Source organism: Heteronotia binoei, chromosome 7, assembly GCF_032191835.1.
Source record: "Heteronotia binoei isolate CCM8104 ecotype False Entrance Well chromosome 7, APGP_CSIRO_Hbin_v1, whole genome shotgun sequence".
Lineage (NCBI taxonomy): Eukaryota > Metazoa > Chordata > Lepidosauria > Squamata > Gekkonidae > Heteronotia > Heteronotia binoei.
The window spans coordinates 108,955,924-108,978,605 of record NC_083229.1 but is presented as its reverse complement, the minus strand read 5'-3'; the positions used below and the strand labels follow the sequence as shown (position 1 = coordinate 108,978,605).

Sequence of the window (22,682 nt, the reverse complement as noted above, 5' to 3'; positions counted from 1 at the left end):
AAAACCCACATCTCTGCAGTCTGCCTTGGATGACTAAGTTAGCAGCAACCCATGAACAAATGTATCATTGGGGAATACGGGCAGGGCTTTTTTATATAGAAAAAGCCCAGCAGGAACTCATTTGCATATTAGTCTACACCCATTGTTTCACACAGGGCTTTTTTTGTAGGAAAAGCCCAGAAGGAACTCATTTGGATATTAGGCCACACCCCTGACACCAAGCCAGCCAGAACCGCATTCCTGTGCGTTTCCTGCTCAAAAAAAGCCCTGGATACGGGAATCGACAACTTTTCTGAGCCTGAGGAATTCTGACACAGTTTGGGACACACAGCCATAACATGGAGACCATGAAATGGCTGCCACAGGAGGTGGAGCCAGCCACAAAATGGCTGCTACAGGTTACCTTAAGTCACAGAGCAAATATCCTTGCATTGTAATGGCAACTACAGCCAAAGTAACATTTTAAAAAATCTGTGGAGCCAATCAAAAGCCTGCTGCCCCAAAGCCCCACCTGACCCCTCCCACTTTCCAAAAACACTTAGCAGGTGCTAGGAAACACAGTGGTGGGCACCCTGGAGACCCCAGGCACTATGAGGGACCTCTGCTCTAACCCTTGCACCAAAGTGGCTGTAATCTTAAATTGCCTCTTTACGATCATGGTGACTTCTGGAGACCCATAGTGGGGCTAGGACTTTTTTCAGAGGGGTAGCTGGGATATCACCTACCTATGCATCCCGGCCCTGGTACTCCTTGGAGGTCTCCCGTGCAAGTACTTGCCAAGCTCGGCCCTGCTTAGCTTCCAAGAAATGATGAGATCGGGCTTGCTTGGGCTGTCCAGGTCAAGGCAAGAACTCATATATCGACAGCTTTCGTCCAGGAAGGCGCAATGATTATATGAACTGCCCATTCATTCCAGATTTTAAAAAAACCAAAATGAATGTGAGACAATGTGACAGATGATAAGGCTCCAAACTCTTTAAAAAAAAAGTTTGAGGGGAATGGCTCCTTCTCATCAAAGTTTGTTTTGAGAACTCTCTGCAGATGCCAGCCTATGTGTATCTAATTAGTGAGGACAAATGTTTATCAGCAGTGTCCTCAAATAATATTATGTCTTTTCTGAGCACTCCACAGAGGAAGCCAATGTCAAATAAACTTTGCTTCGAGCTCATATCTTCAGTAACCACATTTTAAAAATGTATAATCCTTTCAATTCTTTGCCAGATCTGAACAGCATCTACAGACTCCCTGGGTTACACTCCTAAATTGCTTAGTCTTTCTCGGCTTCTCTGAAGCAGGAATATTAAACATGCCGAGAACGAACCCCAGAGTCACTGCTTCTTCAGACAGTCGTTTTATATACCGTTAAGAAGAAGGGGAAAGTTAATTCTGTGCCCAGTTTGTTTTGTTCTCTTTAAAGAAATCTCAGAAAGTTCTTTCAAACTTACTTAAAGGTTGTTTGTTTAGTTATTCCTTTTTAAATCCACTCAAAACTGTCCGGAGAGCCATAGGAAAGTTCTGTTTAATCACCATTACACTTCGGTACAGAGCATCTGGTGACCCATGTACCTTACCTCCTCTGAAGCTGGCTGCTGGTTGGTTTTATCACTCAGCAGCCCCTCAGTCAAATGCTGCATCGTTGGCTGGAAAAGAATCTGTCTGAGACACACAACCTGTACTGCTCAGGTGTTTCTGCCACTTTCCAGCAAGGAGTGCTAAGTGCTGCTGTGTAGCTTTCAGTTTCAGCCAGCTAAGCGTACTGTGGCAGGAGTAAAGCAGAGGCAGTGATTCTGGGGTCCTGGTCCGAAGTCCAAGATGGGTCCTTGGATCACTGCCCCCTCCCCCGCCAGGGGCAAGCAAGTGGTAGTCAGACAGCTGGCTTTTCCTCATTCTTATTTTCCTCACTTGTAACTTCCTGTTTCTTCAGGGAGGTTTTCCTGTTCCTCACATGTTTGCTCCCTCTAGTGGTCAATTTGATATTACATTGGTTTATGTCCAGCATATCTCCCTGAAGATTTAAACTGTAGGTTTTTGTGTGGAACATGGGTGGGAGTGGCTGCTGGAAGCCAGGGGCCAATTTCCTGGCTATGGCAGGTGCAAGAGGCCTGACCACAGATGGGGCAGGTTTCAGTCACTGTTATAAGTGGGTGGAATTAAACCAGCATGGCAGGAGTGTTGGCAGTGGGAGCCCACTGCTTTTCTTCCCCCCCTCAGGGGGCAGGGTTGTGTGGCCAAAGACCCCCTAGCCTATAGCATTGAATTGACCACTAGAGGGAGCAAAACGTGTGTGGAACACAAAATAAATCTCAAAGAAACAGGAATTTACAAGTGAGGAAAATTAGAATGTGGAGAAGCCCAACATTCTCCAGGTTGGATCTGGATCAAATTTCTCAACAGTGGATGGGACTTTCCTGCTTCCTCCCCACTACAGTCCACTGATATTTACAACTTGTTGCTCCTGCGTGTCAGGGGACCTTGAGGACTGATGGGGGAGGGATCTGCAGTGGGAAAGGCAAATCCATGAAAACTGCCCATATACTCTGGATCTGACCCATATGCAGCCTGTCTGCATGATGCAATTTTGTACAAATGGTTCTGCTGATGTTGCCTCAAGGTATAATGTGTCTCAACTGAACCTGTTCCCATAACATATGAGCAGATCTGCACTGTGGCACGTTTTCAAAATGTATTTTAGGCAGTAACTCGGAGCATGAGTGACTTGTGTGAAGCTGGGGTGGAAAGTGGGACTGAATGAGGATCTAGAAGACTCCTGTTAACCTCTCATTCCCTCCAGTGCCCCCTTGTGTGCCTGAGGTAGCCATAAACATGTGATTAATCATTGGTTTGGAACTAGCCAGCTTCTTTTGTTCATTCTCGCCAAATCTCCCTTCCCCATCCCACGTGGCTTATGTCCACGCCCTGAGCCTGCTTCAGTGCGGAGGGTGGGGTATAATTCTAATAAATCAAATCAAATCATGCAGAATCCCATGATCTCAAGCACAGGCTTTTGGGGTGGTCAAAGGAAACCAACCCTTTTTTCACCATCAGAAAAACTAGCTGGATTCTGCCTATTGTGTGTTGGCTGGTATCCTATGGATATAAGGCTATGCAGGGATCATTTAATAGAATCATAAGTGCTGAAGCTCATTAGCACAACTCATTTGAATAACTCATTTGCATATGCCACACACCCCTGACATCACCAGAATGTGTACTCAATTATAGCAGCTCAGCATCTACCTTAAAATGCTTCTTGAATTCTAATTGTCATAATAAAACCTTACTCCCACTATCATGCTTTTAAAATTACTTTCTCCTATGTGGCCACAGTGGCATGGTGAAGATTTCCATCCGTCTGCTTTATATGTTTTGGTTATTTTCCCATTTTTGTGTGTGTGTGTGGGGGGGGATATTAGGAAGTTTGTCAAATCTTAAGAGTTCAGCAAAATCCTTACAGGGGGGTTGAACAATGGAGCCCAGAAGCAAGGGGTTTTTTTTGTGGGGAGGGGGGTAAGAAAGAGCAAAATAAAATTTAGGGGTTCCCGTGCTCTGCTCCTGTGAGTTCCTGCCCAAAATGAGGCCTGAGGCTTTTTCTTTTCTTTTCTTTTCTTTTCTTTTCTTTTCTTTTCTTTTCTTTTCTTTTCTTTTCTTTTCTTTTCTTTTCTTTTTTGCTTTTTTCCCTACCACTGCCCCATGAATGAAAAGAAAATTATATTTGCTGCAACTAGGACAGTGAGGAAACTGAAGTATTGGAAAGGAATCCCTCACACACACACACACACACCCTCACCCCAAAATGCCTTACTTTTCTCAGCAGCGTGTAATGCATGTCTGATTACATGGAAAGAAAAAGCATTTGAATACCATCAATATTTCTTGATTGTTTCTGGTATCAAATGCAGCTTAATACAAAGCCACGGCTTCTAGTGCACTCAGTATAGCCAAATTTTGTTCTCACTAGCTTGGCAGTGAGTCCATATCAATGCTATTACTTCCCACGTATCAGTTTGCCTTCTGGTTCAGCTGGGAGAAGAATCTGATCCCCCTTAAAAAAAAAAAAAAGACCAAGGAGAGAGAAATAAAAGATTTAATATAATTCATAAACCCTAACAAGCATAGGCTGAATTGGTTCATTCTCGTGTGTTAAGATAAATGTGACATACCACAGATGTTGCGATGAATTATGCATTATGTAGCACGGTAGGGTTTTTCTTTCCTTTCCTTTCATTTTTAAAGTGCTAATTCCCTGTGCCCTTATCAGACAAAAGACCGTCAGATCCCTGGGAGGTTTTGGCGGGGTGAAGACTAAGAGCCTTATCCAGTACCTAAGTTCAGTAGCTTTCTCCCCTACCCTCTCTTTACAATAGGCATTTTATAAAGTCTGTAGTTAACAAATAGATCAGGCCTGGGGAGGTGGTCTGAATATTGACTTTTAGTGGACTCGAGAGATGAGGGAAAAAAACAGCTTTTATTATCCAAAGATGACCTCTTAGGCTGTTAGAAAAAAGAATTAGCAGACACCGTGGTCCTTTCAGAGAGATCTGTGTTCAGGGGCAGACCTCCGTGTGCATGCTGCAGATGTTCACATCTGGAAATGTTTCCACATCTGTATCATCATCCTCATTTTGGCATTGGAGCTAGTCATCTTTGTTGCGCATCACCTTTCAGGGTTACTGATCTAGTGGAGTGCAGACAGAACTCGAGCTAAACCAGTTTACTCACTTGGTTATGAGTACATACAAAGCAGCTGCCACCAGCATAATGAATCATGAAGAAGCAGGCGCTGGTAACACCCCCCCCCCCCAAAAAAAATAGCAAGTTACAAAGAGGGAGTCCCAGAAATGTCCATGCCACCTCTGGTTTTTGAGTCCTGTAGAATAATAATGATGATGATGATGCATATGCATATACAAAAAAGCAAGCTATGAAGATTATCGAACCCCCCCCCCCAAATTAGCAAGTTGTTAAATTTGTATCCCGTGGCGCAGAGTGATAAGCTGCAGTACTACAGTCCAAGCTCTGCTCATGAGCTGAGTACCATACCAGTGGAAGCTGGGTTCAGGTAGCCAGCTCAGGGTAGAGTCAGCCTTCCATCCTTCCGAGGTCAATAAAATGAGTACCCAGCTTGCTGGGGGAAAAGTGTAGATGGCTGGGGAAGGCAATGGCAAACCACCCCGTTAAAATGTCTGCTGTGAAAATGTCGTGAAAGCAACGTCACCCCAGAGTCGGAAACGACTGGTGCTTGTACAGGAGACTACCTTTACCTTTTAAAATTTGTGGCCCCCTTTGAGTGTGAGGCCCAGGCCAAATACCCTACTGTGCCCCCCCCCCCAGTTCACCCTGGTCCTCTGCTTCTTGAACAGAGTACATACTTATTTTATTTAAAACATTTTTACCCACCTTTCTACTAGCATTGTTGCCCTTTCTACTAGCGTTGTCAGATCTGGGAAGCTTAGCAGAGTTGGACTCGGCTACTGTTTGGAAGGATGACCTCCAAGGAATACCAGGGTCAGGCTGCAGAGGCAGGCAACGGCAAACGACCTCTGAAAGGTCTCTTGTAATAAAAACAAATCTAGCTCGCCACCTAGTGGTACATAACACTAAAAAAAAGAGCTAGAATTTCTGGCTGCCCCATCCCCCACCTGGCAACCCTAATCCTGCATCAAGCTCTCATAAAGCGGCCACATGAACTCCCCCTCCCAGCCCCGACTACTGCTTCCTGATTATCTCAGACTTCCAGATCTCTGCCTGACATTTGCCATTTCTGCCCAAATTCAGACTGTTTCTTTTCCTTCCATAGACTTCCATGTGATTAGTTCCTTGGTTTGGAACTAGTGAGCTTTTTTTTGTCAGTCTTACCAAACAGACTAACTCCATGCCCTGCAGGAGAATTGTCATTAAGGAAACATCCTCCACTTAGTGAATGGCTCCCACTGAGGAAATACCAACCAGCCATCCTTGGCCAACAGCAAACGATGTACCTTAACAAAAACAATCCTTCGCCAACTGTTACAATAAGCAAAACAAAACAAACACCCCCCCCCCCCATATTCTAATTGGGGTTTCCACTGCTAGCCAAATGCATCATGAGTCAAAGGGATTCTGTGAATAATGATTAACATAATATGTGTTTTATATTTAAGAATATCCAATATTTGCATATATTTGCAGAGCAGATGCCAGGCAAGACCTCAGGTCTCTCTTTTCCTATTGCATCTCTGCAGGAGATCTGTCTCACAGTTTGATGGCTTTGGTGGGCCCATACTTCCAGTTCAGTCTCTGTTCCCCAGTAGAGAAACCACTCCCTCTCTGCAGCCAATTCATATTTAACAATCAAGATCTTTATTAGAAACGTTTACTTCTTGTTAATTAGTCACTTATCCAAGCTTTTTTATTTGGACCTGTTTGCAATAATAAATAATAAAATCAGTAAAACAATACTAAATCCAAAGAAGATAAAGCAGTAAAGAAAAAGCAGCATAAAACATAATCAGACAGACAGGGCTTTTTGAAAAAAAAAAAATCATTCCCTTCCTACCCTCCCTACCTCTTTCCCCTTTACTGTAAACCTAATAAAGACAGGGCTTTTTTTTGAGCAGGAGCACACAGGAATGCAGTTCCAGCTAGCTTGCCATCAGAGGGTGTGGCCTAATATGCAAATTAGTTCATGCTGGGCTTTTTCTACAAAAAAAGCCCTGCAGACAGTGCAAAAGATAACATGTGGCTGCGATCACACACATGAAATAATGCGCTTTCAGTGCACTTTCCAACTTGATTTTACTGTGTGGCAAAATCCAGTTGGGAAGTGTGTTGAAAGTGGATTGAAAGTGCATTGGTTTGTGTGTGTGTGTGTGTGTGATCACAGCCTGTGGTGTGTTATGTGCCATCAAGTCACTTCCACCCAGGGGTTGTTTTGTAGAAAAAGAGGTGGTGGAGCCCATCCAGGGATTGTTATGCAGCTGCACCTACTATTCAATGGACAAGGAGGAGGTGGAACTGTCAGAAAGGTTCAGGAGCTGTGCTCCTGTGAGCAACCACTGAATCCAAGGCCTGCTTCCACCTAATGTTTAATTAAAAGTGAATTTAATAGCACTAAAGGATGTTTATTGGCCCTTTATAAAATACCGTTGGCTCTAGATGATGATCGTTTACCGTCATTTGCTACGAGCTGGCAAGCAGACTTGAGTAGTTCTTTCTCTGCAGACTCCTGGGTGATGACATGGCGATCCAATCTTTACACTTCAAGACCCATCAATATCTGTATGCACTTCTATAAATTATTAGCAAGATGGTATTACTGAGTCGCTACCTTTGCCATTACATTGTTGTATTGTAACTATATTGTTGGTATTCTTAAATAAAAATTTAAGAAAGTCACTTCCACCTTATGGCAACTCTATGAAGCTATGGCTTCCCAAATATCCTGTCATTAACAGCCTTGCTCAGGTCTCGCAAACTGAAGGCCATGGCAGCTTTTAACATATACAAGATAGCAAGGCTTTTTTTTGTAGCAGGAACTCCTTTGCATATTAGGCCACACACCCCTGATGTTGCCAATCCTACAGGGTTCTTCATACAGGGCCTACTGTAAGCTCTTGGAGGATTGGCTACATTAGGGGATGTGGCCTAATATGCAAAGGAGTTCCTGCTACAAAAAAGCCCTGCAAGCCAGAAAATACAGTACTTATACAAACATTATGCTCTGATGGGTTTCCCTCCCCCCTCCCCTCCACCTAAAAGATCTACCAGGGGTGTCAAACTCATTTGCAATGAGGGCCGGATCTGACAAAAATGAGACCTTGTTGGGCTAGGTCATGTTGGGCTGGGCCATGTGTGTACCTATTTAAAATTAGGTAGCAGAGATGTAAACTTTATAAAGGACACAGACAAGCACGAAGATTAAAAGAAAAAAACCTTAAAACATTAGCACTTGTTGGTCTTAAAGGTGCTTTCTTTGTATCTCTCCCATGGGATCCAGGGAACTGGGCAAAGGAAGTTCTGGCTCTTTCCTTCCCCAGGGAACCAGGAGGGGTAGGAGTTTCAGCCAATAGAAGGAAGAGAGGCTTGGCTCAGTAGCTCTGCTGTGGGATTGAGAGTGCCTGGCAAAGCAAGTTTTGCCTTCGCCCCCCTTCCTCCCCAAGAGAGGAGCCTTAGCCAATGGAGAAAATAGAAGTTTGGCTCTGTAGCTCCTATGTGATTGAACGAGCCTGGCAAAGCAAGCTGTGATGCAGAAGGAAGCAAGAGAGAGGGAGAAGGAAGCGGATGACAAGCCATTTGCTCGGGGGCCTGATAGGAGCCCTGATGTGGCCCCAGGCCACATGTTTGACATTCCTGTTAAGTAGATAGTGCTAGCTGAACATCTTTAAAGCTGGCATTCCATAGCTGAGAGGCCAACACCCAACAAGCCTTGGTACTGGTAGCTGCCTACCAAGCAAGGGTTGAGAGTTTAATTGCCAGACAGATTAATATGGGAGGGGGCTGTCTTTCAAGTACCCCAGTTTTCTTATTTTGATCTGTATTCTTCCTGTAGGTTGCTGGTGAGAAGGTAGTTGGCAAGGAAATGACAGTGACTGTGGAATTCATCAACCCGCTGAATCGGGAACTAACAGACATCTTGGTACGACTTGATGGGCCTGGGATACTGAGCCCCACCTCAAGGAAGTTTGGGTAAGAATTAGACTCGTGTTGGTAGTGTAACACTGGCTTCCCAGTATCTGTAGCACTTATGCAGATGGCATAAGTGAATGCATCCAAAATGTATTGCATTTAAAATTTTGAGCTTATGCCCTTTTCCTGTAAGTCATTAGAGGCAGATACTGATAGTAATAAGATATTACTATAATCCTATTTGTATAATGTAGTGGCTATCAAACTAAGCTGTGGTAATAAATCCATCCACAGTTTAAGCATCACTTTAGCCATGATCTCCTTAGACAAGCCAATAACTCTCAGTTTTAAGAGTTTCAGCAATCTCTGCAGTATTACTGTGATGTTGGAAGTATTGCAAATAATTTATGTGCTTTGAGAATTCAAAATATATAAATACCTCTTATTGTTGTGGCTGCTGCTAGTTATTATTTTAATGGTCTGACAGAAAGGTCTCCCTTTTTTTACGCTCATAAATGGAAGCCTTGCCCAGTTCCTGGTTCTTCACCAGAACCTGATGGGGGGCAGAAGATGATTTTACTAGATGGAGCTCCGATGGTAACGGCATTCACTTGGCTGGATAATACAGACAACTCAGTTTACCCTTGGGAAATCTGGTTATTTGCGTGGCCTCTTTCACTCTTATTAATCCAGCCATTGCTTTGCAAGCGCTCCAGGCTGTGGGTGCTCTGGAGGAGCATCCAGAGTGCTCGTGTTCCCATCTGCCACTCCCTGGACACTCCCCAGATGCTCCCCGGGCACTTCCTGGCTGTCCAGACGGCCAGGGAAGCACTTTGGAGCCACCTTAGATATTAGGTACCACTTTGGGAGTGGTACCTTTGTGAGGCGGCTCCCATCCAGACCAGGATGGGGTGAGTACGGGATGGGGACGACAGGCAGATGTGCACATTTGGACACTCTTTTTCGATCCGCTGGCCTGCTGTCCCACCCCTCTGTAACCAGCCAATGCTTACCAATAGGGTCTCTCTTTTGAAATGAATGGGGTAGCGCTGCGTATATGTGGAGGAGTTCTGTGCTCTCAGCACATGGCGTTCTAGATCTTGGCAATTCCAGGTTTTACTCATACACCATGAGAGCTAGAAACTCCCTGTAAAAGCATCCCTAAAAGCTGAGGTTCTTGGTTCCACACAATATGCATATTGCTGATCGAGTTATCATGGCTTTGTAGAGGTGGCAAGTTAATGTTCACAGAGAGAAAAACAAAGCTGATTATTTATTATTAATCCCATTTGCCTCTCTGTATTGAAGATGATAAATGACTGGTATATGTTGATGGCTTAGCACATTACTGAGAATCATCCATCACTAAGGTTACTTCAGGCAAATAGAATTAGTTCAGTTTTATTCCATTAGTAAAAAAAAAAAATCCTTTGAGATAACATTCTGGTTTTTTTTTTTAAAAAAAAGATCAGTGGACCGGATCCCACTGGAAATGTCCCCAACAGTCTTCCATAACTGTTTTTTTTTTTTTTTTACATTTTAATTGTAAAAAGGCCACTTTTTAAACCACCCTGACAAGGCACTTGCTCAGCACCGTTCTGAATGGCGGTTTTGTTTTGTTTTGCTTAGGGTCAATACTAAAGAGGAATCATTTTCAAAACTGCTTATAGCTAAGCAACAGTGTTCTTTTTGTTTTAAAAAAGGTGCCAGTACTTCCATATATGTCTGCATCAGTGTTCCCTCTAAGCTGTGTTAGCATGATCTAGCTCACAGATTTTTAGCCTCCAACTCACACATTTTTGTCTTACCTCAGGAAGGATGACCTCAGAGCACAATAATTTATTGTAGCAGAGGAATAAGCGAGGTGCACACTTACTGATTGAAAAACGAGGTATTTTACTTTGACATCAAAACAGGTTCATTTGAGCATCTAGGCTCCCAAAAATAATGAACCCCAGACCATTCTCAAAACATCAGCTTTAAGCAAAAGCCAGCCTGCAGCTTCCTGCCTTACACATTATCTGATTCACTTCTCTCCTCCCCTTCTCCCTGGTAGTCTGCTTATTCCAGCATGTCTGCTTATCTAAGGAGCTTCCTCAGAGGGCCTCTATCAGTACCCATCTGTATCTTACACCCTTTTGGACTGCTTGTTTGTCTAACAATTACAGCTCTTCAAATATTGCATCAGACATTCTCTTTGCTGTTAAAGGCAAAACCATATTTTCAATTATTATTATTCATAATTATTCAGGGGTCCCTCTTCATTATGCAGTAGCTCACAACTTTAATGCCAGTAGCTCACTACTTTAATACCAGTAGCTCACAAAGTAGAATTTTTGCTCACAAGACTGCAGTTTAGAGGGAACATTGGTCTGCATCAATTTCCACCAATTCCGCCCCCCCCCCCCCCAGACTTGGGAATGCCATGAAAATAAGTGCCCTTCTAAGTGATATAAAAGACCAGGCCTCAGATTCAGCAGGAGCTCACAGGAGCACAGCTCCTGAACCTTTCTGAGGGTTCCCCCTCCTCCTCCCCACCTACCTTGTCCATTGAATAGGAGGTGCAGCTGCAAAGCAATCCCTGGATTTGGAGAGCGGGCAGCCAGCCAGCCAACAGGGGCTTTACAATGCCCCCAGCAGCCCTCATTAACCCCTTGAGAAGCCCGCACAAGCCTTTCTCCACTTCTTATGTGATTTTGGGTGGCGGTTGGCTTGCTGGGTTTTTTATTGGGAGAGGCAGCCCAGGAGAGCCCCAGGAGAGCGAGGCCTATTTGGACTGGCTGGATCTCTAGCCAGCCCAAGCCAGCCTCGCTCACCAGGGGCTCTCCTTTCTTGTATCGGGTTGCTTTTTGCTTGGGAGGCAGCATATGCTAATGAGTTATGCTAATGATCTCCACCACCTATTTTGCTACAAAACAACCCCTGTAAAAAACCTAAATGGCTAAGGCCTCTCTTGGCTGGGAAGAAACCCTATTTGTGATTAGAAATCCACAATTATTGTGTGGAGGTTAGTCTATAGAGCTCATCCTGTGAGTTGGACAAGTTTATGTGACTACTTGAAAATGTCAGAAAGCTTACCATGGGCTTTTACATACAGAAAGACACCTCCCCACCCACCGCAACTAAGTTACAGCGTGATCCAGCGACTTTCTGGGCTATGGCATCCTTCCAACCAATTGGATCTTTGGAAGGGAGGATCACAGAGTGCTTCCAGCCAGTCATCTTAGGTATTATCAGGGCCAGCCCTGCCACTAAGCAAACTAGGTGATTGCCTAGGGTGCTGGCCTTGTGGGGGTACCAAATTGGGCTCCCTCATGTGACTCAGTGATGTTATCAGTGCAGGGGGTGGGGCACTAAAAGTTATTTGCCTAGATGTCAGACACTCTAGGGCCAGCCCTGGGTATTATCTTCAATGAGTGTTTCCCCAGACTCTGGAAATGACTGTCTATTGAAAAGACTGGTATCCACAGTGCATGTGCACGGAAACCCATCTACTTCAGAGCCCAGTAAAATGAAGCCCCTTTGTTGAATGTGCTTGAAATTTGAGGGAACTTGAGAGGAGAGGACCAACTTCTTTCCTGCCAAATTTGGTGCCATTGTTTAGTGACTGCTGCCCCAGACCCTGGAATTGGCAGTCCATTGCAAAGAATGGTGTCTGGAGGGGATGTACTAAAAGCAATGACAAGAATGCCTATTGAGAAAAGCGGCCATTGAATATAATGGGAGTCGGGAATACTAGTTGTCTTGCATGGGCGCCATTGAAATAAAAGTTGCAGTGAAAACGTGGAAGGGATTTGGAGAAGTCTGCACTGGACCTTCAGTGACAGTCCTCCAGAGTGGAATAATGGCCCCTGAGACAGACAGACTGCTCTAGGACTGGAATGACAGCTCCCAGAGTTGAATGACAGCACATTCTCCTCTTCTCTCAAGTCCCCCTGAATTTCAAGTGCATTCAACAAAGGGGCTCCAATTTACCAGAACCTTAAGTAGGTGAGTTTACATGCACGTGCGCTGCAGACTCCTTTTCCATGGACACCTGGGACAGCAGTAATTGAAGATAATTCCAAAGCTGATTGACTGGAAGCACTTTGTACTCCTCCCTCGCCAGGATCCCGTTGGTTGAAAGGATTCAACACAACAAGCAGGAACTGCTGCTAGTTTGGCAAGCACCTGAACTTGAAAATAACACAGATTTTTTTTTTCGGGGGCGGGGAGAATGGTTGTTTCATTTCACTAAGAATCTCTAATTTCACTAAGGCTGCTAATATCACCAGAGCTTTTTTTTTTTGTAGCAGGAACTCCTTTGCATATTAAGCCACACACCACTAATGTAACCAATCCTCCAAGAGCGTACAGGGTTTTTCTTACAGGGCCTACTGTAAGCTCTTGGAGGATTGGCTACATCAGGGGTGTGTGGTCTAATATGCAAAGGAGCTCCTGCTCCAAAAAAAGCCCTAAATATCACTTTTGGGAGCTACTATAACAACCCAAACCATTGTTTTTCATGTATCTTTTAGGCTTAGGAATTCTGTTATGCACACCCCCTAGGTGTAATCTGAAAGTCGATTGGGGGTAGAATAAAGCAGCGGGTTCTGTTTTGCAGTTATTTGATGGGGCTCTCAGAATCATGGGAATCGTAAGTCCAATATACTGAGAAACATTGGAGACATTGGAGCAGGTTGTGGCCTTGGGTGATTGGGAATGAACCCTTGGGAATGGACCCTCATGTGAACAGGGACTAGATTCTCATCATTCAGCTGCAATCTGCTTTGATTAGTGGTCCTGTTTTGGACACAAACTCAACAAAATTTAGATCTACTACAAAATGGACCTCCAAATCCAGTGCCAAATTCTGATTATCTCAAATGTTGTTTTCATTTCTAGATATGAGTAATTATTGATCTCGGTACATAATTGTGGACATGTATACCAGTCAAAAGTATAAAGACCAGGGCTTTTTTTGTAGCAGGACCTCTATAATATAGTGGGTTCAATGCAATGAAGAAGTGAGGTGGTAGTGGTCATAGCTCTTTCATTAGGTACAGCATAGTATAGGGCTGCACTCTAAATACTGAAGAACTGGGCCCACAGGGCCAACTATATACACATCCAGGTTCCAGTGCTAGGATGCCATTGGATCATTCAAACCAGCAGGGGGACCGTGATTGGAGCAGGGCAGCAGGAATTTGGATCCTATTGCCCATTGTTCCTGAGTCCCAAGCTTAGGCCTAAAGGCTCCAATGAACCAGGCAGGAACACACAGAAATAGTCTTCACTTTGGTCCTCATACACAACAAACTCCTTTGCATATTAGGCCACACACCCCTGATGTAGCCAATACTCCAAGAGCTTACAGGGCTCTTCTTACAGGGCCTACTGTAAGCTCTTGGAGGATTGGCTACATCAGGGGCGTGTGGCTTAATATTCAAAGGAGTTCCGCTACAAAAAAAACACCCTGATAAAGACTACCTTGCTGGGTCAGTCACAGATCAATTTCATCTAATTCAACAACAGCTTTGGTGTGCTTACAAGACACATCTAGTTGATAACTTGGAATCCTCTAGCAGTGTCCTGGTGTGTTGAGCTTTTGTTTTTAGGTGTAAAAGCCCAATTTGGGGTGGGAGATTTCTTTTTAAAAGATAGATTATTGTTTCTCTCTCCGAGGTGCCTGCTCATGTATTAAACTGAGATTTATGGCCTATTTGACACCATATTCGCATTCTTCTTTTATCACTGCAGAAAGCTCTCAAGGAATTCACCCTTGATCTGGGAAGTGCAATGTATTCCAAAGCGGGACGGCCTCCGAAAGCTGATTGCAAGCTTGAATTGCAATGCCATACGGCACGTCTATGGCGAACTGGACATTTATATTCAAAGTGCTGCGTAAAGAGATTTTCTTCCCTGTTCCTTCATTTTTTTTCCTCCCCAGTATTTCAGAAATTTCATTACAAAAGGGTATTCTTCTAAGGGTATGTGTTCATTTTCTACATACATGCCTGTTTTTGCTTCTTTTTCGGAAGCTGTCCCATAGTGTTTTCAAACCACCCTCTTAAACCTTCAAAATTAGTCAAATAAAGCATAGAATAATACTCTGGGAAATTTTCTTGCACAAGCCCTTGTAGAAGAAAAACACTTCCAGAATACAAGAAAGCAGGGCTTTTTTTTGAGCAGGAATTCCTTTGCATATTAGGTCACATACCCCTGATGTAGCCAATCCTCCAAGAGCTTACAGGGCTCTTCTTACAGGGCCTACTGTAACCTCTTGGAGGATTGGCTACATCAGGGGGGTGCAGCATAATGTGCGAAGGAGTTCCTGCTACGAAAAAAAGCCCTGCAAGAAAGCAATTTGTGCTGCCCATTAGGCTCCTGCAAGAGAACTTCTTCAGGTAGGGTTGCCAACCTCCAGGTGGGGCCTGAAGAACTCAAAGTATTACAAGTGATCTCCAGACAGCAGAGACCAGTTCACCTGGAGGAAATGGCTCATTTGAAGAGCGGACTCGAGCTCCCTCCCTTCCCAAACCCTGCCTTTCTCAGGCCCCATTTCCAAAGTCTCTAGGTATTTTTTAAACCAGATTTGGCAACTCTATCTCAGGATATTGTGACTGTATTTTGGAGTCTTCTTTGCTTGAAATCTCCTGTTGATCTAGTATTGAACTGGCTAATCGTATCCAATCAAGGAAAATGATGTGCATCCAATCAACAAAATGTTTAAGGAGCAGCAAAGGACCAAATCAGTCTGATGTCATTGTAGGCCACATTGTTTCTTCTTGCTTATATGTATCGATGACCTATTGCATTATAGTGAAGACAAATATCAAGAGTACCAGTCTTTGAAGTACTCTGAACTTTAGTTTTAATCAAGGCTTGATATTTCATAAAGTTTTTTAAAAAAAAAGCTATGACAGAAAGCTCCAACTGCAATAAATGAAATGTTTCAAAGAATGAACCAAGATGGTGATTGTCATGGAATAAGATGCAAATAAGGGTTTGATACCACACTTCCAAACATCCTGTCTTCTTCTGCACAGCATAGAATCTGCACAATTCACAGGTACCCTCCCCCTCAACCCCTGTTCCATGCCCAGAAAATAGCAAAAAACCTCCAGGATCCCTGAACAAGCAGGCCAGGATACATGAAACCATATGGATACATGTGACTCTTTTAAAACAAATACCAATTCTGCAGTAGCAATTTTTCTGCCTCCAGGCTTCTGCTTTCCCTGGATCAAGCAATCGATTCTCCATCAGTTGCTGCATAGCTACATTTTGACCCGCAGCTCCCTCCAATTCCCCTCATCTTCCTGATTGCTAAAAAACAAAATCAGGAAGATCAAGGGAAAATTGGAGGGAGCTGCGGATCAAAATATGGCCATGTGGGCAGAGCAATGGCTACTGCAGAATCAGTCAAAACCTTGATCAAGCTCTGTGGAGAGGCAGCGATTTTTTTTTTTCTGAATGAATAAATAAAATGGCAGCTGTGGTGAAGAAGACACTACAAGTTGAATTGGACCGTGTTAAAGAGCAGTGGGACATCATATGAATAATGCTAATAAGCAATTCATTCTCTGGGAGAGTTGCTTGGAGAAGAAATGTAAGCTGAAGGTGACCTCCTCAACCTGTATTCCATCCTACAGGACCACTTGACATCCCTCAGAGGGCCAAGTTGGTTTGGAGTCTCAAAGAAGTTGCCACCTACTCTAAACCATGCATAGGCTACATTGCTCATAAATGTTTGCTCATTGCTCATTGCTCACCATCCATTGCTCATAAATGTTTACAAGTCATGAATGTTGTACTTGGTAGGGCAACAGCCAGTAATAATGCAGTGGAAAGGAGGGAACTGTGACCTGGAAAAGCTAGTTTCAGTAGGATCTCTGCTGGTAGTCTGCTGCAACAAAAACAAAATAAGAGTTTGATGGAACCTTAAAGACAAACACATTTATTGTAGCATAAACTATTGTGGGCTTGAGACAGTGTTGGGAACAGGCAGAAGACTAAGAAAGCTTGTGTTTCAATAACTGTTTAGTCTATAAGATAACAAGAGACTCTTCTTTTGCATTTAAAGGTTGTGTATGTCCAAGGACGTACTAGAGATTAAGAACCACTAGAGATTACAGCTGCATTGGCAGACAGATAGGGGTTGAATTGTACTCGAATACTCCATTCTGCAAGGTGCTGCTTCAGTATAGCAGGTCATCGTGTTGAGTTACTTGGTTTCCAGATCATTAAGGTACTATTCTCAAAATGTTATCCTGACTAAAGTGTGTACTTGTTTGGTTTGCATGCACATTCAGATTTATGCTCCTGTAAAGCGATACATTATTTGCTTTTCTCTGAAAAACTGTCGTCTGTGGCTCTCATAACCTTACTCATATGAATCAAAGTTAATCCAATAAAAGAATTACTTTACCTAGTTGTGTGATTCAGTTTGGACTGAGAGTGGAACTGCACCTTACATGGTTTCTGGGTCTGCCCTGGGTCCTCTCAATCAGATGTACCTGGGAATTCCTGGCTGAAATGTAGCCACTTGGGGAGCCACACAATATGTGTGAAAGAGCCACTTATGGCTCCTGAGCCACAGTTTGGCCACCCCTATTGGGTAAACAAAAACATATAGACAAGAATTTCCCCAAGTGGTGGTTCACTGGAGTTGTTTTAGGTCAGGAAAATGGTGTGGGTTGGAAGGTTTAAGTTCCCTCTCCCTGTGTTTCATTGTCCCAATCTGAATCAGGCCTTCATGCACCTAAGAATCTGTGGTTTGACCAGAAACTGCTAACACACATCTACTTGGCAAGTCTGCTGGTGGGTCCAGGAACAGAGTTTCATGTAATTAGGACCGTTTTTGCACCCAGCTTACCACGCGGTCACGTTCCTGTTCTCTCCGCAGTGTCTGTCGGATTTCCCATTATCTGCGCCGGAGTTACAGGAAGTGCCGCGGCTTTTGTGTAGCAAATGTAAACTGGGTTTTAGCGGTTTACGTTTGCTACGCAAAAGCCGCGGCACTTCCTGTAACTTCGGCGCAGATAATGGGAAATCCGACGGACGCTGCAGAGAGAACAGGAACGTGACCCCGTGGTAAGCTGTGTGCGAAAACGGTCCTAGACGGTCTCTATCAGCATTACCTATGCTACTCTCTTTAAATCTTTACAAACAAAGTACAGTATGGCCAATTCTGTGCTGATGCCTGTGATTTTTCTCAACTAAATTCATACATTGCGCTCAGCCAATGCTGGAGTGACTGCAAGGTCAGATTGATTCAGTTCTAACAATCATGAGCATTTCCAGGGTGGAATTCTAGCAGGAGCTCATTTGCATATTAGGCCACACACCCCTGATGTAACCAATCCCCCAAGAGTTTACAAGGCTCTTTTTGTAAAGTCTTGGAGGATGGGCTAAATCAGGGGTGTGTGGCCTGATATGCAAAGGAGCTCCTGCTAGAATTCCGCCCCTGAGTATTTCAAAGGTTCCAGTAATTTGCAGACCCTTACCTTCTTGAGTTCTCCTTTTACTTTGACATGCACTTTCACTATCCATTAAAACTGCAACAATTTAAGTTTTAAGATGTATTTGTGACTTTCCAGGGCGGTCTTCCAATTCCCCTCTGGTTTTAACAAAGCACACATTTGCTTGCAGATAAACTGGGTGTGAAATAGATAAAAGAACATTCAGTCAGGTGTAAATTTAGTTCTAGACAGAAAGTTAGGAAATTCTGTCCATTCAATAGGAACAGACTACAGATCTTGATTTCAGCATATTCTTTTGACTAAAATTCTCAGCGCTCTGCTATCAAATTATTTCAATGAGAGACAGATTTACTTACTGCAGGAAGGAAAAAAGCTATAAAACTATGCAAGTTATGGGAAAGAGGAAAAGAGCAATTCAGAAAATATATCTTCCCTCCCCCAAGCACTGGATTTATCACTAAGCCCCAATTTTGTCTGTTTTTGTTCACCCATTTTTGAACTTTTCTGCGAAACCACCAGAACAAATACCTTGTTTCTTAAAACTCGAGTTGCTAATAATTCCACTGAGTTTCGAGCCAAAAAAAAAAAAAATCATCTTCACCCTATTGGTGCACAGAGATCATTGGACTCTTGGATCCCACCCCCTTTGATTATTCACTTAGTTTCTGAAAAATGGAAATAGCTTGAATAGCTTTTTGTGAAAAATTTGAAATGATTTTGGTAACCATTTTTCAACATAAATCAACACCATCTGCCTTAAAAATGTGTGTGCGCATCTGCATGCATGCTTATCGCATGGAAAACTTTTGCTCCTCTGATCTGCAATGGACCGCAGAGGATCAAGAGAAGGGCCTGGCTGTGCCAGCTGCAGTTGTGTCTATGAAGCCGAGTAGAGACAGACTTTGATCAGTAACAAAAAGGGTGTGTGCATGTGTATTAGGTGCTGTCAAGCTGCTTCCAACTCTGTGAATTAATGACCTCCCATACTTCCTATTGTTAACCTTGTTCACATCTTGCAAACTGAGTCACATGTCATATGTACCATTTAACTCGTCAACAAGGTGCTCCTGTTTTTTTCCGCCTTTACTTGAAACACAGTTGCCCGATCAGACATCCTGACCATAATCCACCTCAACGAGTGCCTGCCCCTATCAGATGGCCTGGCCTTTGCACATGCGCGTAAACGATGCTGCTGATTGGCTCACCCATGTAGGGACTGTATTCTAGGAGTGTGGACTAAATAATGATTGTGTTACTCACAAATCTCAGCCTTAAAAAAACCTCAAAAAGTATTTGCAGTTGCTCAGAATACATCTCTTGCGGTGTTTAAGGAACCCACAGTCTCCTGCCGCCTTTTGCCAATTATGCAGTTATGTGCATATCACTAAGATTTTTAAAAATGGCATCAAACCAGGATTGACGGGGATGGAAGTTGCAACGACTTGAAGATACTGGAGCAATCAGACAGGGGAAATCCGTTCACGGCCATTCATCAAGCTTTTAGGACTGGACGTTATGTGCTGTCAAATAAGTCCGGAATTGAGTCGGGGCAGGACAGTTTGTCCACAGCTCACAGACCATTCCCAAATGTTGCTGTCTGGATGTGCACTTTAAATCTGATAGGCATCCATGGCTATGTCGGATGTAAATACACATCTGACCGCAGCCTTGGCTTCCTTGATTGAATCTATCCATCCCAAGTTGGATCTTCTTCTTTTCTTCCTGCCTTCAACTTTTCTCAGCGTTATTGTTTCTTTCAGTAAGGCTTTCCTTCCCATAACAGGACCAAAGTGCAATAGCCTCAATTTGGTCATTTTAGCTTCAAGGGAGAGTTCAGCCTTGATTTGATCTAGATCCCCCTTGTTTGTCTTTGAAACGCCAGTTAATCCCATTTAGGCTAGTCTGAGAGGAAAGAAAACAAGGGCAATAGATAAATAAAATGTTGGATGATGACAGATGGAAGGATTGCCAGAGGAACAAGTTATGATTAGACAAACAGCTGCATGCACAAGTGAGCGCTATCCCATATAAATCAGGGCCTAAATACAAATTAGACCTAAATGAGTGCAAGAACCCTCCCAACAGCTGCTATTTCCAAGGAAAAGCAGCTCTGAAAGAGGACAATTTGGAGTGGAAAATCAGCAGAGGGGGGTGAGTACTTCGCTCTCGCTCGCTTCCCATTCCTTCCTTGTAAATCGTTCTCCCTTAGCCGCAGTTCCGATCCCTGCACAGATTTCTTACCTTGCTGTGTTTCTGCTTCAAATCCTCTCCTCCCCAAAGCTGCTTTTCCAGTTAGAGGTCATTGCAGAGGGCTCTGTTACACATGCCGCTCGAATACTCAACGGTTCAGCTCACAATCTGCTCAAACGGAACAGACTTTTTTCAGCAGTTTGGCTATTCGCAAACCCGGACCTGTTTGTCAGGTTACTTTTCCTGTATTGAAAAAAAAGTATAGCACAGTGCAATTAGCAAAGGGCCATATACAAGCATTCTGCACATGATGGGAGTCCTATGATGGGAGAGCCAGTTTGGTGTAGTGGTTAAGTGTGAGGACTCTTATCCAGGAGAACCGGGTTTGATTTCCCACTCCTCCACTTGCAGCTGCTGGAATGGCCTTGAATCAGCCATAACTCTCGCAGTGCTTGTCCTTGAAAGGGCAACTTCTGGGAGAGCTCGCTCAGCCACACCCACCTCACAGGGTGTCGTGGGGGAGGAAGATAAAGGAGACTGTAAGCCACTCTGAGATTCAGACTGGAGGGCGGAATATAAATCGAATGTCTTCTTCAATGTCTTCTTCTATTGTCACCTTTCTCCATGACCCAGGTGTCGCTGCACACAGTTTGACAACTATGTCTATATACAAGCCGTGCACAAGCCTGTCCACCAGCAATTACAAATAAACATTGCATTTCTTTGAAAGTGCTACAATATGATCTTCATTTAAGTCCATGTTACTGATGTTATTTCATGCAGGCACAATTTCAAGCCCCCTTAAGGGAGGTCTCATTCCCCTCTCATGACCTTTAATTGCCTGATCCAGCCATCCTCAGCCCTGGGTAGAATCGTCTGGCCTACTGCACAGATGTAGAAGCCTCCTGGGATGCACGAAAATGAAAGTCTAGTACTGCCACTACTGCACAGCTGCTTGGTAGCCATTTGAAGTGGGTGGCATAGAAACAAACCAATCCAGTTGTTCAAGGTGGGAGCCAGAGAAGTTTGTGTACAAGATCCCATGACAAAATATTTCACAAAATGCATAGGGAATCTAGAAGACCTAATTAAACTCTTGACCAGGGATGGGCAAGAACCAATCCATGAATCATGTTTCGTGCATGAATTGGGCCAATTCATGGTTCGTTTCAAGCCAGTTTGTTTGCTTATGCCATGCCCAAACTGGAAAATGAGCCCCTTTTTTCCCTTGGAGCTTTGGTTCATTTTTGTGGTTTGTTTTCCTAGACAACACTGGGGATGGACTTCTGGGAGCCCTAGAAACGACCATAGCTGTTGTCCATAGCTTGATTGCCAACTCTGGGAGCCCACCACAGAGCTCCCATTCTGCTCTATGGAAGCAGACACCCTGACTCCTCTGCTTTCACTTTGTGGCATTAGTTGTCCTGAGAGCTGAAGCTGCGCTTTCCTGGGGGCACCTGCTTTGGGGAAAATAACTTGGACATTCCAAATCCAATCTTCATCAAACTTGGAGGGTGGGTGGAGGACAGCCTGCTGAAGACTCCCAGTGAGTTTTTCACCTCCTGAACGAACCGGTTTTGGCAACCATATGAATCACAAAATGAAGCACCGGTTCCAACAATCAAATGAACCACGAACCAACATGAACCACCATTTCCCCCTTCCATGCCCATCCCTGCTCTGAACCTTGCAACTTGTTCCCTTCCTCTGCTATTTACTGGTATGGCCTTATCTTCTTCCTGCACATTGCAGCCATAACAAGCCTACATGTAAAAGTTGATTTGAATCAGATATTTACCTGTAGAAGAGCTGGCCCTGGTAGATAAAATGAAGCATACTGCAGGGGGCATTCCACAGGAATACCCAGTTCATACAAATCATCCTCCAAGTCCTTTTTAATCCTCCCCCAGATCACTTCCATAAGAGCTAAAAAACAAGAAAACAATACTAAAACTCATCATCTACAAGAAAAGGCTGAAGGAGCTGGGTATGTTTAGCCTGGAGAGGAGATGACTGAGAGGTGATATGCTCACCATCTTCAAGTACTTGAAGGGCTGTCATATAGAGCAGGGGTGGCCAACAGTAGCTCTCCAGATGTTTTTTGCCTACAACTCCCATCATGCCTACAACTCCCATTGGCCATGCTGGCTGGGGGTGATGGGAGTTGTAGGCAAAAAACATCTGGAGAGCTACCATTGGCCACCCCTGGGAGGATTTTGCAGAGTTAATTTCTATGGCCCCTGAAGGTCAAACCAGAATCAATGGGTTGAAATTAAATTAAATCAAAAGAGTTTTTGACTAAACACTAGGAGGAACTTCCTGACAGAGTGGTTGTTCAGTGAAAGGGGCTTCCTTGAGAGGTGGCCGGCTCTCCTTCTGAGTTTTTAAAACAGAGGATAGATGGCCATCTGATGGCAATGCTGA

The 22,682-nt window shown here is 43.9% G+C and overlaps 1 protein-coding gene across 1 annotated transcript in view; it reads left to right on the top strand.

The window, feature by feature from the left end:
• F13A1 (coagulation factor XIII A chain) overlaps positions 1-15,550 on the top strand; it is a 118,675-nt gene extending 103,125 nt beyond the window's left edge. The window contains exons 14-15 of the mRNA XM_060244190.1: positions 8,528-8,664; positions 14,344-15,550. Of these exons, the coding sequence (XP_060100173.1) occupies positions 8,528-8,664; positions 14,344-14,491 (285 nt within the window). The 3' untranslated portion in view covers positions 14,492-15,550. The remainder of the gene's footprint in view (positions 1-8,527; positions 8,665-14,343) is intronic.
• The last annotated feature ends 7,132 nt before the right edge of the window (positions 15,551-22,682 follow it).